The 16,798-nt window shown below is 38.7% G+C and overlaps 2 protein-coding genes across 4 annotated transcripts in view; both read right to left on the bottom strand.

Annotated features, from left to right (window-relative positions):
* The window catches only part of epg5 (ectopic P-granules autophagy protein 5 homolog (C. elegans)), a 35,656-nt gene extending 30,186 nt beyond the window's left edge, over positions 1 to 5,470 (bottom strand). For all 3 annotated transcript variants that reach the window (XM_072664533.1, XM_072664534.1, XM_072664535.1), the window contains exons 1-6: positions 5,331 to 5,470; positions 4,722 to 4,822; positions 3,421 to 4,317; positions 2,933 to 3,176; positions 1,410 to 1,540; positions 396 to 503 (exon numbers count right to left, since the gene is read on the bottom strand). In XM_072664533.1, the coding sequence (XP_072520634.1) occupies positions 396 to 503; positions 1,410 to 1,540; positions 2,933 to 3,176; positions 3,421 to 4,317; positions 4,722 to 4,781 (1,440 nt within the window). In that variant the 5' untranslated portion in view covers positions 4,782 to 4,822; positions 5,331 to 5,470. The remainder of the gene's footprint in view (positions 1 to 395; positions 504 to 1,409; positions 1,541 to 2,932; positions 3,177 to 3,420; positions 4,318 to 4,721; positions 4,823 to 5,330) is intronic.
* A 1,255-nt stretch (positions 5,471 to 6,725) lies between these two features.
* riok2 (RIO kinase 2 (yeast)) lies at positions 6,726 to 12,815 on the bottom strand. The gene is made up of 10 exons (XM_072664616.1): positions 12,631 to 12,815; positions 12,362 to 12,500; positions 12,116 to 12,232; positions 11,268 to 11,443; positions 10,973 to 11,061; positions 10,389 to 10,580; positions 10,129 to 10,221; positions 9,591 to 10,013; positions 9,090 to 9,186; positions 6,726 to 8,314 (listed from the first exon to the last, which is right to left on the bottom strand). Exons 1-10 carry the CDS (start codon positions 12,694 to 12,696, stop codon positions 8,153 to 8,155), a joined length of 1,554 nt encoding a protein of 517 aa, XP_072520717.1. The 5' UTR covers positions 12,697 to 12,815; the 3' UTR covers positions 6,726 to 8,152.
* Positions 12,816 to 16,798: the final 3,983 nt, after the last annotated feature.

The following is a 16,798-nucleotide window of genomic DNA, read 5'->3' as shown; positions in this document are numbered from 1 at the left end:
AGCAGGCAGGGTAGAAAGCAGCCAATTAAGATTTTTTTCAGCTTAAGATATCACAGTGGAAACCAGTGGAAGCATTACCGCTACATAACAAAGGATAAAATACTCTTTATTCTATCATCAGTTTAAGCAGTTAATAAAGCAGCATAACAGAATTTTCAACCTTGTGTGGGCACACTAGCCTGGTGTGGAACTTGGCCTGGTGTGGATCAGCATAAAATAGCTTTTGGTGAACAAATCACTTGTTGTACCTAAATGCTACAAGGAGTATGTGTGTGAAAACATTTGCAGATTAAAGTTTACTCACACTTTAAACTCTACCATAAAGTTCTGGACATTAGTTTGGACTGTATATTATATAAATAACATTCACAGATCAACATATACACTGTCATTACCTGAAGAAAGGGCACAGCCCATTTCCCAACTCCTGCAGGACAGCACAGCAGGTGGTTCAGGATGTATAGATGGTCTCCAGCTAAGCCTACTCGATGCAGTACTGACACCTGCATAGAAAACAAGAAAACATATACATTAAAGACCTTTTTTTCAGTCCAAACAATAAGAAATAAAGTCCATTGCATTTAATTTTTAATTTAAGTAATTACTAAATGCAAAATATAAATATATAGCATTTTTGTGTTGTTTACTTATACTGCGTTCAGTGTGTAACAGCCTTTATAATACTATACTAATAATATAGAAGGAGAATTCCTTTTACTGTGACCTCAAAAAACAGCAATTACCCACCATGCCCAACCATAGCCTACTTGTAATCTCAAGTTAAACCCATGTCTTTGTCTGTTTCTAATTCTTATTAAAAAATAAATAAACATATAAATAAATAAATAAATTAATTAATTAACAAAAAAAGAAAAGGGTCCCAAAATGATGTGGTATAACGTGTGCTTTTAGAATTGGCTGTTATTTAATTGAATACATTATTCCCTCTACAAGTGAAACACTGCTTGTGCTAATGGCTGAAACACAAACCCAGAAAGATGTTTTATCCATCCCTGCGTTTTGCAATTGAAGGTCTGTTCTTTAAATTCTATACCCTTTTTTCCCCCTTCATACATATGTTTGCACATAGTAAGGCATATTTTAACTTCCTCAGTATAAAGTTTTTTTTCTTCCAAAATGCATTTGGAATTAAGTTTATTGCAATTAATTCATGCATTAATGAATGGATTAATTAATTAAATAATTTAACTGTATGCTTTTCGGGGCTCCAATAATCTTTTACTCACTTAACTATTCAACAGACTTCTACGAGGGATGCCCAGACTTTAGTACGACACTGTAAGTAAGTAACAAGTTGATAAAAACAATAATGCCATTAGCTAAACACAAACAAATCATCTAAAGAAGTCTACTAGATATTTCGCAATGTGTCAATTAAAGGCCTTTACCAGTTTTTGCAGCCACAGATGAATGTCATTCTGGAACTGAGAATCATCTAGAACTCGACGAGTGAAGCTGAACAGCACACCGATGCATTCCTTTAGTGGTTGGAGAGATGAAGGCTGGGATTTGGGAGTCCCTAGAAATCCAAGAGCAATCCAAATCATTCACTCTGTAGCATATTAAAGGTCTTTCTGTTTAATGAACTGTTAATGAACAGTTTAAAGAAGTTAAGGCAACAAAAATATCTAAATACAGAATAGCTACATTCTATTTTAATTTCAGCACCTCCCAACTCCCAACACTTGTGTCCCTGTATATTGGTAGCCACTCTTCTAGCTATATTGGTTATTTTCCCTTTCTGGATAGCCACAGGGGGTTTAAAATATCTCAGCATTTCTGTAACTCATTCCTTTAACAATTTGTTCGTGTAAACGATGTAAATGTTTTAGTTTTTTTAATTGTAGGATAAAGCAAGATTTGCCAATGTGGTGCTTTTTAATTATCTGAATAAGTGCCTTTCCAAATTCATGTGGTGCAACAAAAACCCAGACTAAAATTCAACAAACTACTGAAATCTAGGGAGAAAGGTAAAGCAGAGATACCTAATTTGGTGATATACTTAATCAACAAAAATATACCAGACGTATGTAGTAGTATGTACAATTTGTAGTACATAATAAATTCCTGGCCTGGCATGATGCAAAACATTATCTTGGAATTCCAAAATTCCTGTCCTTATTGACCCCTGACATACCTGCTCAGTTTAGATATATCAGAACATCTAATTGTTCTAAACAGAGATTTAATCAGCTCTCTTATTGCTGTGCACAGGATGTTGTTAAATACTTTCAACAACTGCAAACAGATCTTACATACATTTTCAAAAAAACAAAACATTTATTAGAACACTGCAGGGTAACTCATTACAAAATGTAAATGTTCATTTGTCGGCTTGAAAAACATTTGGGAGAAAGATCTGGGTTTCATAATTGAAGAATAGGATTGTTTAAAAATATGAAATAACATATCCCAGGTGTGCTTCTGTTGGGGCACATGATATTAACAAAAAATCTTTAATAGATCATACCCATGTATGACTGCACGCAATGTACTCTGAGCAAATTAGAAAAAGGAATGTACATACATGTCTATTGAAAGGACATTACAAAACCATCTCAGTGACCCCAGGATTATGTCTAGTTAGTAGTAACATTAATAAGGGTTTGGGCAAAGATTTATAGAATCTGTTTATGCTACTGGTATATCGTGCAAAAAAACAAAACAAAACAAAACAAAACAAACAAAAAAAACAACTGTGAATATATGGCACTATCAAGAATCAACAATGCTGCCCTCCCTCAGACAACAGTTGCCAAAATTTTGTCGCTGGTAGGCAAATATTTTGAAAGCCTGAACTTGAACTTGTACTTTTTTATCCTTTAATGTTTCGTCTTGATTTGTACTGTACTGTTTAAATAACTGTTGACTCTATCACTGCCCATGCTCAACACTGTCAATATTGACTTGCCTGGGCCTGCATCCTGTATGGACACGCTCCTGGTAATGGGGTTTGTGCTGAGCAGGCGGTAGAGATAAGACTCCACTTGCAGGCGGGAGAGTACTGATGTATAGGAGTGCAGGGCTACAGTCTGATGGAGCAACTCAGCTTTGGCCTCAAAGAGATGCCTCAGTTCAGCTACCACTGCCTCATTCAACACCACTTGTTGAAAACGATGGTATCCACACACCTTGACCTGATCTGCACACACACCCTAAAGAGACACAACAATCAAATGTCAACAAAAGCACTTTACTGTTAGTTATTTACATCACAATTTAGCTCCTCCAAATCTGGATATTGGATATATACTGGAGTTCTAAGGAGTGTTTCAGATGAGAGCAAAGACTATAGAAAATTATTTAGAAATTATTAACCAATGATTACTAATTCTGGAATTTAAGCCACACAAACATTGGAAGTGGACCTCAAAAGCAAGATCCTGTAGTGCTCCTAACCTGTAGCGTAAGCTGCTCATCCCTGAAGCTCCACAGGCGATTCTGCGCGCTTTTGCAGTCGGAGTTAGCTGCCTGAAGCTCGGCCTGCGCCTGGCTCAACTGTTTGCGGCACCTCCAATAATTCAGCAGCAGTTCATGCAGCTCGTGGCCCTCCTGATGGGCCAGGGACCGGAACTCTGAAGCGTGGAGCTCCACATTCTCCAGCCAAGAACCTGGCTCCCACATCCTCAGCTGTTCAAAGGTGAAAGGTTGGACTGTCTGGCATGTTCGGGGAAGCTCTGGGTACAGCCTCTCCTGGGTCCTTTCTGCCTCCGCTAGCTCCACAGGAACTAGGCTGGGGGGTGAGGACTCCTGGTCAGCCAGGGGAAGAACAGCTGGAGCCAGACCTACCTCTCCAGGCGCATTTGCTGCTTTAACCACTAAAGGCATAACAGACGCTTCCAGTAATCCAGAGTTGATGGAGGATGGGTCAGCCAGGAGCTGAGTTTCGACAGACAGAGAAGGCAGAGCAGGGTAAATGGCAGAGACATTAAAAGGCTCATCCTTAGTGTCAATGACTTTCTGATCACACTGGCTCAGCTTAAAGGTGACAGAAGGTTGGTCCAACTCAATCTGCCTGTCTTGCAATAACAACTTGGGCTCCATGTCTTCGATGCTAGTGGGTATCTCTGCAGTCTGAGTCCTTTCACATAACTTATGTTTGTTTTGGTCCTTCTCTGCTTTTTCATTTTGATCTTCTGAGGGCAGGGTAACCGGTTCCTGGACAGAGGCTGGCAGCTCAATGGGAAGACCAAGGGGAACATCTGTGAATTCAGCACTGACTTCAGGAACAGAAACGCAAAGTACTGCAGGTCCAGCAGTTTTCCTTGTACTATCAGCATGTCTTTGCTTTCTTTCCTAAGGGAGAAAGGAACACAAATGAATCCTTCAAACTATCATATTATAATAAGGCTTATTATCCAGTAACTATCATGAAACATATATAATTACAAGAGAGAGGAAGCAACTCATTAACAGGTTCTAACCCTAAGGTACTAACCCCCATAAATTCCCAGGCTTATTATATCTGAAAATGCATTATTCAGTAACTATATGTGCAAAACTGTCCCAGTTATTCCTAAGCTAGGAGCGTGAGAAATGAAAGCTGGAGAAGGGTAATAGAAGGAAATGATTTTTTTTTTTTTATTAAAATAAAGGAACTTTCGATTAACATACTTTAAGAGAGACTAACAGAGAAAAAAATAAAGGATACTCCTGCTTGTGTAGTATAATGAATTCAGCTGAGCTTCAAAACAACTTACCTGTGACTTTCCAGAGGACTTTGCCTTTGACTTCTTAGGTCTTACTGCTTCAGCCATCATCTTTTCACTTCATTTTAGGTAATTTCCTGTTATTCACAGCCCTAAGAAACAACAAAAGGCATTTTAGAGAGGTTAGGTTTTATAAGATATACATAATCAAGTCAGCTAAGACAATCTTTTTTATAATCCCGGAATTTGTTGTGGAAATACTTTAAATAAAATCTCTTTGAATAAATGTAAAAGTCTGTTGCCTTCTCCTGTAAGCCACCAGTTTGAAGATAGATAGCTAGCTACCTGTATCTGTTTATGGACAGCAACGACATGTTGACAGAAGACAAAAGCTTCTCAGCCAGCGCAGCCAGTTCAGCTAGCTAGCTAGCTCTGTACTAGACTCTCTCTTCGTCGCCTGTCTTTGTTATTTTTTCTTTTTTGGATTAGTGTGTAGTGTGTTACAGTAACAGGTGAAGGTTGTGGTTAAGATCATTCGTGTTGGTCAGAGAGCGTCCAGTCAACAACTGCATTTCAGTTTCACCAGCCTCTCTGCAACTGCTCTGTCCTGCCCGGGACAATACAGGCCCACCACACGGTAACTCAAATACCAGCACTCACCGTAAGCCAGGCTGTAACCCTGAAACCCAGTATAATAAAGGGCTGGTGGATGAGTTTGTTGTCGCTCTGTCACTTCTTCTCCTCTCCAGCGTTTGTTTTGGTTCGTTCCTGGAAGTCTATCGCAAATCTGCTGTCACATGATGCTCCACCTTCAGACGGCAAGTGAGAAGGGCCAACACTGAAACGCCTTTTGCAAAATCCTATATGTAAACATAGAAATAACCGTGGCGTTGAAGGTTTTATTACGAAAAAAACAGACAACAAATATATTTATACTCTTGTGTTGAAGTATAGTCGTTTCTATAGATTTGCTGTTGTAATTAGTGGTCAAAAACAAATGAGCCACATTTGAGGCAGCTTCTTCAGTAACCAAACAGCTGTACTTATAGCGCTAGCTCTACAACTTAGACACCAAACAACAAAAAATAATCATATTATACATCAGTTCATTTAATTATGGTATTTTTAGTATTTACAGTAGTAATAGTAGTATTGTTATTAATCACAATAATATTAATTATTATTAATAATAATAATAATAATAATAATAATAATAATGACGATTTTGTTAATGTTTTTTTTTTGGAAAATGCATCAGAAATATTTTAAACTAAATTAGAAACAATATTTTAAACTTTCGATAGTTAAGTTGTGCAGCTATATGTATTACTATTATTATTTTTAATCATTATAATAACGAATACAATAATAATGATAAAGCCTTCGAAATGTAATTAGCAAGTGCCAGTGATAATGTAACATAATGCAAATTATCCTAATGCGATCTAACCATCAATCAGTAAACCACTTTTTGTTGAGTTGCACCTTTACCTTATCAGTTTATAGCACTTGCTTCCAAAATGTCTCTGGATTACTTTATTTCCCCCTTTTCAGAAAATATATCCATACTTGTATTTGAAGCATATCAAAACCTAATTCTAATGACTAAATGAAAATTAGGTGGTATCAATTGGCATGGCTGTGTGCACATAAGGGACCACAGCATCCCACAGAGGGAAGCTCCAGTCTTCACACACCAAAGACTATTTACGTTTCTGAAAAATCATATGACATTACTGTGCATTCACTTTTTTCATATTTTATGTTGAGGCCTTGTGATAAAAAACAAAAACCCTATTTTCTTTTTTTCAACATCAAGTGTTACGGAGCTTTCACACAATCTTCTTGATACATGGTTTAAAAATATATGCAGAAAAAAAAACATATGACAACTTAATGCTGCATATGTATACAGTAGGGGAAAAAAGTATTTAGTCAGTCACCAATTGTGCAAGTTCTCCCACTTAAAAAAATGAGAGAGGTCTGTAATTGACATCATAGGTAGACCTCAACTATGAGAGACAAAATGAGAAAAAACAAATTCAGAAAATCACATTGTCTGATTTTTAAAGAATTTATTTGCAAATAATGGTGGAAAATAAGTATTTGGTCACCTACAAACAAGCAAGATTTCTGGCTGCCACAGACCTGTAACTTCTTCTTTAAGAGGCTTGTCTGTCCTCCACTCATTACCTGTATTAATGGCACCTGTTTGAACTCGTTAACAGTATAAAAGACACCTGCCCACAACCTCAAACAGTCACACTCCAAATTTCACTATGGTGAAGACCAAAGCGCTGTCGAAGGACACAAAAAAACAAAATTGTAGACCTGCACCAGGCTGGGAAGACTGAATCTGCAACAGGCAAGCAGCTTGGTGTGAAGAAATCTACTGTGGGAGCAATAATCAGGAAATGAGAGACCTACAAGACCACTGCTAATCTCCCTCGATCAGGGGCTCCATGCAAGATTTCAGCCCGTGGGGTCAAAATGATCACAAGAACGGTGAGCAAAAATCCTAGAACCACGCGAGGGCACCTAGTGAATGACCTGCAGAAAGCTGGGACCAACGTTACAAAGGCTACCATCAGTAACACACTACGCCGCCAGGGACTCAGATCTTGCAGTGCCAGACGTGTTCCCCTGCTTAAGACAGTACATATCCGGGCGCGTCTGAAGTTTGCTAGAGAGCATTTGGATGTTTCGGAAGAGTATTGGGAGAATGTCTTATGGTCAGATGAAACCAAAGTAGAACTGTTTGGTACAAACACAACTCTGTGAGGAGAGTGAATGCTGAGTTGCATCCAAAGAACACCATACCAACTGTGAAGCATGGGGGTGGCAACATCATGCTTTGGGGCTGTTTCTCTGCGAAGGGACTAGGACGACTGGTCCATGTACATGAAAGAATGAATGGGGCCATGTATTGTGAGATTTTGAGTGCAAACCTCCTTCCATCAGCAAGGGCATTGAAGATGAAATGTGGCTGGGTCTTTCAGCATGACAATGATCCCAAGCACACTGCCAGGGCAACAAAGGAGTGGCTTCGCAAGAAGCATTTCAAGGTCCTGGAGTGGCCTAGCCAGTCTCCAGATCTCAATGCCATAGAAAACCTTTGGAGGGAGTTGAAAGTCTGTGTTGTCCGCCGACAGCCCCAAAACATCACTGCTCTAGAAGAGATTTGCATGGAGGAATGGGCCAACATACCAGCAACAGTATGTGCCAACCTTGTGAAGACTTACAGAAAATGTTTGACCTCTGTCATTGCCAACAAAGGATATACAACAAAGTATTGAGATGAACTTTTGTTATTGACCAAATACATCAGCCAAAAGATTATAAATTTGAAAAAAAAAGTTATTTATTTTATACACAGGATGTACAGGCAACACCTCAATGTCACCATGAAGAGATTTAATGGCTGGGACAATAAGTAACGGCCATAAGTCCTGTCTTTTACTGCATTATTTCCTACAATATTTTTAACCCCAGAACTGGGCTGCCTCTAAGCTGCCCTTGATGTTGTTCAGGTTCTCTCTTCTCTCCTTGGTCACCAGGTTGGCCTCCCCTTTTTGTATGCGCCGCCTCTGAGCAGCCTTCTGCTGCTTTGTGAGTTGTCTCCTCACTTTCTGTCTGATCACCTCCTGAAAAGAAGACATGCAAGAGAACACGTCACATAATATGCCACAGATAGATAACATCCATGAGCTTCCATTTATACCTGGCAGAATTAACACATTCGCTCTACCAATCCAGCCCACTCACTATTCACGGGCAGGAGGCACAGGTGCGGATGGTGTGGGGCCATATCTTAAAACATTTTGGCGTCACAAACAGGATTCTGCACTGTTTGTGTGGGGAATTGATCTCTTAAAACAAGGGTATAGGTATTTGTGAGTGCATTTATTTGTGACCGGTGCATTGCTTTTTGAATTGTTTTAGATTAAAAGCCTAGGCTTGTAAATCAATGCAGCTGTATCATTCACTGTGGAACTACCTTTCTTTATACCTCTAGTAAATAACAAACATGCTCTGGAGATATGCTCCCTGATACATTGTCCATTCTGCATAGATCACACAAAATATAAAAAAAATATACAATTGCACAACTACATACATATTTTTTGCAGCTTTTCACATCTCCCAGCAAGAACTAAAAACTCCTATAAAATGATGTTACAATTCTCTGTGGTTAAATTTCTTTCTTGCATCTGAAGCTGCTAGTTTGTTGGGTTTTTTTAAATTGGTCACTAGGGGATGCTCTCCACTATCGAGAGTCTGAGGAAGCATGACCGGAGAGCTCATCCGTTTTTGCATCATCTCTTACATTCTGTTACGGGCCATAACGATGATGATAGACTGAAATAAAGCAACAATTAACAAACAATCAACATTTCTGAAAAGACTTGTTAAACTCACTGGCGGAATAGTGGAGCAGCTAGCAACACTTCCGATGGAAGTTTCACTGGTTGTCCTTCGCCTGTGTTCATTAACATGGAGCAGGCTTTCTTCATCTCTGCATAATTGGAAACATTCAAACAATTAATAATTTTGCAGCCAACCTTGAGCGCATCAGAAAATTATTAGTGAAAGAAAAATACATCTGAAGGTCACAGAACACAACAACTTCTGCTAACTACTTATACTTGTTTCAGTTGAACAAAACAAATAATACCAAAAAAAACAAAAAAACAAACAAAAAAACAGATTCATCCATGATTTTCTCTGACATGACAGCTTAAATCATGGCTGTACCTAGCAGTCACTATGAATTATATTAGTCATACTGCATTAGTTACCAAGTAATTGAGCTTTTTTTCCCCCCTACTGAACATGACTAACAAATTATGCACAGCCATTCACTTAAAATGGCTAAAATTCAACTGACTCAAGTGTAATCAATTATAGGCTTATACATACCTGAAAGGCTTAAATTCTTTGTTGCAAGCTGAAAGATCAACTAAATCTGGGCACTCGTCCTCATCTTCAGGCTCCTCATTACTCTCAAAGTGTTTGGGACTGCCTGTGACCTCATTAACAACATTCCCAGCGCAGACGTCATGTTCAGAGCTAGTTTCCTCATGCTCCTCTGCATCTGTTTCCCCTGACAGAGTCTCTCTACCAATCTTGAGCCCCTCAAGTTCCAGCATAGCATGTTTGTATTCTTCAATGTCAATGGGCTCCTCAGAAGCGAGCTCTTGTGCTCCAGGATCATCAGCATCCTCATCTTCACTCTGTCCATCTTCACCTTCTGGACCAGATGGGTGGAGAAGCTGGTCGTCCTGCTGCAGCTCTTTTGTGTAACCACTGGCTGAGATTTCAACATCAAGAGAGCAAGCCTTTCTGTGTAAAAAAAAGAAAATATTACTCTAGCATCAAAGAGGAAGGTTTAAATAGACAAGCACTTAACCGGTCAACTACAAGAGCATTTTCTTAAATAAACAATAAATCTGCATACCTTATATCCTTAAATGTTGGATACAATTCACTTTCATAGTTAAAACGTTTGATGAAGAAATCCCTTACACACTTGACATCTCTGTCAAAGTACCTGGAGAAAATATGAGAAGATTCTGTTCACATGCAAATAAATACAGCCTTGCATTATTTTAAAAAGAATAAGCTAGCCGCATATTATTATTTAAATTTTTCACATTAACAATTTGCACAAAAGGTATTACAACTAGGTAGAACAAGCTGACACTACTAATAAGTTACCATTCTGCATTTGGATGAGAAGTGGACACCATCTGTGGGAAGTCTATCATTGTGATGTGATCACGGTCATCAAGCATCAGGTTGAACTCATTAAAGTCGCCATGGATCAGACCATGATTGGCCAGTTTAACAATCAGCTCCATGATTTCACTGTACAATGAAGCAGGGTCTTCAATCTGTCGTACCTGACACCTGTAAAACATAAAACAGCATATTTAAGTAATCTACTTTAAACATTATAAACATTTTCTTTATTAGGTTCTTCTTATATTTGTAAATTAAGTTTAAATTGGGGACTTTCCCCCAAACAATTATTCTGTAAAATTCAGAGAAACACTGCAAAAAAGCCTGCTAAAAAGTCTACTAAAAAAACTCTTTCTGCAGGCCACTGATCCCAAGCAAGAAAGCTACATGAGTGGTTAAACAACAACATTCTACAGTGGCCAAGTCAAAGGATAAATTTAATTTAGGAACTGTGGATCTATTTGAAAGCTTTGCCAAGAAGTCCATCTTTTTACACTACTAATGTAATAGTTTTTTTTTTTTTTTTACACAAAAATAAATACAGAGTATAGTGAACCCACAGAGGATATCCATTTATGAGCTCCATAAGAACTGCATGTCTGTTGTAGTCCACTGGCTTTGGCACAGGGAATCCCCGGTCATACAATGCCTGGAGAAAGAGGGGGGGGGGGGGGGGGGGGGGAATTGATGTACCCTATTAACACATGTAACAGAAAAAACTGACCTGAAATGAGTCAATTCACATTTTTTACAAACAATTTTGTTTTATATGACACTGATCACTTTCCTTAAGTTATCACATTATAGTTTTAGTCAGTGTACTTCTCTACACACACTGCTTTAAAGTGAGGTTACCTTCATGTATGCGTATTCCTTCATGGCGGAGAGCCGTGACAGGTAAAGCCAGGACACTTTGTGCCTGTGTTTGTGGTAGTCTCGCTTATTCTTTAGGTTCCTGAAAGATGTTCTTCCAAGCCGGTGGAGTTTCAGAGCAAACTGTTCCCCTTCAGCATTCGCAACTATGTAAATATCTGTCATGGAAACACAGACGGCATCAAAAATCATGTTTAAGTTCCATTTCCGATGACATTACATCTCTTCTTGAAGGCTCTGTATAGCACACAGCCAGCACGTGAACAGTCAGTTCTTGAAGTTGATGTGCTGGAGGTCGACAAATAGGCAAGCTAAAAGGCTAATTGTAAGGCATTCTGATCCACCTCACAACTTACAGCACTTAAAGATCTGCAGCTAAAATCTTGGAGCCAGATACCACAGGACACCTTCAGAGGTCTTGCGGAACCCATGCTTTGCCAGGTCAGACCTGTTTTAACAGCACAAGGGAAACCTATACATTATTAGGCAGCTGGTGTTGTGGCTGATCAGTGTATATACACAAATGTATGCAGCCACTTGTCTTAGCCAATTTCACATTCCTTAGCCACAAGGATGATTACAGATCAAGAGCAAAACCACCCCACTCCACTTTAATCCAACCAAAAGGTACTAGCTGAAGCTCCACCAGTCCATAGATCAAAGCTGGAAGGCTTTATCTACCCTATTAATGCACTGACCGTGGTGACCTTAGGCTCATATGCACCTGCTTCAGATTGTCTTGTTCCGCTTGTAATGATTTTCTATTTTTTCTAATCTACTAAACACAATGACAAAGAAATGACCAGACATATGGTGGATTTATTGGCTACCTGACTCTTTGCCGACTCCCATTTGGTTGCCAACAGACAAAACGACGTCTCTGGACGACAAGGTCTTCAAAGCCAGATAATCATAGCCGCCGTAATTTAAGCGGTACCCCTGCACAGCTTTATAAAAAAAAAAAAAAAAAATAAAAAAAAATACAATAATAATCATTGACATGTACTTAAACGTAATTCACCAAAAAGGAAATTAAGGTATGGCTGATTCCAAACCAAAACAGACTAAAGTCTTACTTTTGCTTCGTTCGTAGGCTAACAGCTTGTGTTTGACCAGCTCCCTCAGCACTTTGTTGCACCCTCCGTGTCTGAGAGACGCAATTGAAGAGATGAGGCTCATTGGCACGATTTCGTGGTTCTTCATGCCCATTTCCACCTGCATTAAAGCGTATAAGGATTATTTTCAAGAAAAGGCTATGGGTCCTTTACGTTATGCAGTTATACATGAATACATGAAATGACCGGTTCAGCCTTCGAGTAGCTACCTATGTCTTACTGACACTCACCGCCGTTAGAACTCTGAAGTCTTCCCGAGAGAGGTATCTCAGCACAACGACGTTTAGTTTGCCCATGCTGTCAAAAGAAAACGGAAAACGCGTCTATATTCAAATCTATTAGTGTTGATAACACTTTCTGCTCGGCCTCCCACCGAAACACATGGTGTCCACAGGAGGAAACGGCAGGAGCGTTCCTGTCGGTTTGCTGTACCTGCTTGGCGCTTTGTCGCCAACTACTGGTTTGGAGTATTGTATTACAGTCAACAGAACAAGCACGGTCACTACCTGCCTTTCAATGCCACAAGATTGTGGAGTGAGACGTGCTATATTTGTGCATTTAAAGGCATAGATCATTGAATGTAAATGTATTACAATGCGAATACAACATGTACGTATTGAACATGAATAATTTCAGGGTCTTACTGTACTCGGTTATCATTGTTTTGTCAATTGCCAATTTTGTCTGCATGTTATTTATTCATTTATTTGCATTTCAATTTGCTACGTGCAGTATTGTTGCAAAGCCATCACAACCACTGTGGTAAAGTGTTCAAGTGTTTTTATTATTATTATTATTATTATTATTATTATTATTGTAAAGTCTGGGGCCTGGGGCCTAGATCTGGCCCATGTACTGTAAAACAAGAAGAACTAATGGATGTACAATGTAAAATGAGTACGGCTAGAGATTGTAGCCCATATATTGTGAAGTGAGTAGAAGTATATTTTGAAGGTGACCCAGATTTGGCTCATGGATGTCATATATGTTCGTTATAGCTGGAGTTACCCACCTAGGTTTCTGGCCCAGACATGGCCCTGAGGAAGCCACACCGATCTTAAGAGCTGTGACATCTTTATTAAAAGATTAAAATAAAATGACCCATACATACATACATACATACATATGTATATTTTTACTTATGCTGCAAAAGAAACAGTTCAATACATGGAGTATAAACAAACCCATACAAAACACACAGAGAAGCAGCATCACATCAGGAACGAAAAACTAAGCCACTGTCATGCAAAAATGTTTTTTTCCTTTTGGTTCAATTCGAATCAGGTAGGTATTTTTTAATATTGCATCACCATTTCATGATGAATGGACCAATAGAAATACTCCAAAAATGACTTGCATTAAACAAACGTAATCATATGCATGTCCACTGAAAGTCTTTAAACAGTGTACACACTTGCAGAAGTTAGCCATTAAAATACAAATCACACATTGCAACCATGTCTTTAATGCTTACCAACAGTTAAAAATACACCACACCATGAATTGATAAAAATATATGGATTACAATGCATACAACTTCATCATAAAACAAAGTCTCAGAAATCTGTCAGCACAGATACAGATACAGCAAATCAACCATAACATTAAAGCCACATCCATGTTTTTACACTCTCTGTCCATTATATTGGCTCCGCTTACCATATAGGAACACAGCAGTGCTGCTGGAGTTTTTAAACACCTCAGCGTCACTGCTGGACTGGTCCTGTGGGGTCCTGACCATTGATCCTGACTCCTTTGGGTAAAAAGAGGCTGTGAAAGTATACAGTCATTAAAGAACTACAAAGTGCTCCTGTATGGTAGGTGGAGTGGATATAATATACAATTAGGGTAGAAACAAGGAGGTAGTTTTAATGTTATGGCTGATCAGTGTATATCTAAACATTTAATGGAATAACTTTCCATAAGGCAGCTTTTAGAGGTGCATGTCTGGTTCCTATCATCACCACTGTTAACAACACGTAGACACGTCTTGATTTTACTGGATGTGGATTTCAGCAAATCATTGGACACCTAAAATTTTTCATTTTGATTGAAACTGTCAACTTGACTGTGCCTGGACGGTAATAACACGTTTTCATAGTTAACAGTGATACTACGTCTCAAAACATCTTGAGAAGTAAATATATTCTAAATTAAGACCTAGACCGATTTGCCCTCTGTTGGTTTGATGACACTGTATTCGCCCACGCTCTGGGATTGTTTGTACTGCCCAATTGACAATTTAATTATATTTTATTATGTAGCCTTGGCAAACCTAACTAATAAACTGCTCTCATTTTGGCCTACTTAAGAGAGCAAAATGCTAATATATTTCTTATGAGTTATTTCAGTGGAGGTCTTAATGCTTCATTATATGCATGCATTATATTAAAAAGGAGTCAGCTGTGTGGCCACAGCATTTCACATTTAATTTTGCCTGCCTATTATTTTGCAGATCATGCAGGACCCGTGGGCAACAGTAGCCATCCTCACAAATACTTTTAGGCTTGGGAAATCACTCAGTCAGTGCTAAATTGATCTATTTGCATTGGCAGTCCTGTTTGTTTTTTGCTCTCTTTTTTTGTCAGAGTTGCAATGATTGCAGGCTCAATTAGGGTTGGAGCTTAAATTAAGACGTCTTTTATGCAGGGTTTAATTTTTGATCAGGGACTTTTGATCAATATTTTTGTTAATTATAGCCTCCCACATAATTTGCAACTGAACAACAAACATTAAATCACATTTAAACTAATATATTTAAAGCTCTATTTTAATGACACAGTACATCCTACGTTTTGCTTTCACACTTCTAGACTTACTGGGTTTAACCATCAGCTTTGCCGGGTACATGGGAGGGTGGTTGTAAACGTTGTCATATCATCCATGTACGCACTAATTGGAGGGATCCGGGTGCCATTGTGCAACCTCTCCCAACCTACAACCCACTTAGATGCCCTAATAAATCACCTCTATCACCACTATAAATGCTAGCAGTGAAATGCTGTCCAGCTGTTGACAGGACATGACATAATATTCTCAAAATAAGCTTTGACCAGCTTTGTAATCTTATCTGGTACCTGGAAAAATTCAAATGCCTTTCACAACAGAGCATGCATTGCAGAACCAAAAGCAAACAACAAGGAGAAACCTCCAGAGCCTTGCAGTAATAGCATAAATCTACTATTTGGTTACCCCTAACCAGTGCTCACAAGCATAAATGGTTGCAGTGGGCCCAGACAAACATGAATCTTAAAAGTCTTGTTTACTGAAGAGTGCCGTGCAACCCCAGATGGTCCAGATGGATGGCCACCATGTCCCAATAAGGCTGCGATGTCAGCAAGGAGTCATGTTTTGGGACGGAACCATGGGGAGAGATCTGGTAGGCCCCCTTTACGGTCCCAGAAGATGTAAAATTACCTCTGCAAAGTATATAGTTTCTAACTGAACACTTTCTTTCATGGCTATTCTGACATACTGCAAAAGATTTAAGCTAAAACACTCAAAAAAAAGTTATGATTGAAGTTTTTGATTGAACTAGCTTTTGATTTCAGTAAATGTGACCTCTTAATGCTGCAAATTCAACAAATGACCATTTCCGTTGTTCAACCTACAAAATGTTGTGAAACACTGTTTTGCACAATTTTTAACTGACTCTTCCTCCTTAATCATTAAATGCATGTTGAAGGAAGAGGTCATGTTGTGACTGGTGTTACTCTCACTCTTAATTTAGGGGGTGATGCTTTCATTTAAAGTTGTTCTATGTTCATTTTCTAATTAATATTAACTCATATTAGAGGTCAACCACATTTCTAGAAAATGTTGATGTTATATACAGTATTTTATCCATTGTTCATACCAGCCTGCACATGCTGGTTAAATTGTTTATGGTGCTCTAGCTACAAGCAGCTGTGCTAGTCAAGAAACAAGGGAAAGCAAGGGAGTGGGTTCATGTTAAATTAATTAGCTTGAACTAGTGCTTAATGATGATGTATGAGCTTTATTTCACTGAGTACGCTGCTAAATTCTCAGAACCTGGTGCAGTTTTAATTAATTAAATGCATGTTGTGTTGTGACTCGTGTTGCCCTCACTCTACATTTTTACATTGTTAAAGACAAACTTGGTGACACCGATTTTGTCATTTACACCCTGATTGTAAAAGCAAGAGTTCATCATGTCAACATTAGTGTTAAATGTGGTTAAAGGCTTACCACACTGCTAGTCCTGACAGTAGTATTGTTATTGCAGACAGGACAGTAACATGCACCTTTACAAGTATCTTGTAACTCTCAAATTCTGAGATGTTGTAGGGCCTGTCTAGAATTTTAGGACACTTATCAGACCATCAGAGGGCAGATGTTGACTAATACAAACGTTTCCTTCCATTTTCCATTATGTCC

Source organism: Salminus brasiliensis, chromosome 20, assembly GCF_030463535.1.
Source record: "Salminus brasiliensis chromosome 20, fSalBra1.hap2, whole genome shotgun sequence".
NCBI lineage: Eukaryota > Metazoa > Chordata > Actinopteri > Characiformes > Bryconidae > Salminus > Salminus brasiliensis.
The sequence above is the reverse complement of the archived record's forward strand: the minus strand, read 5'-3'. Positions and strand labels throughout refer to the sequence as shown.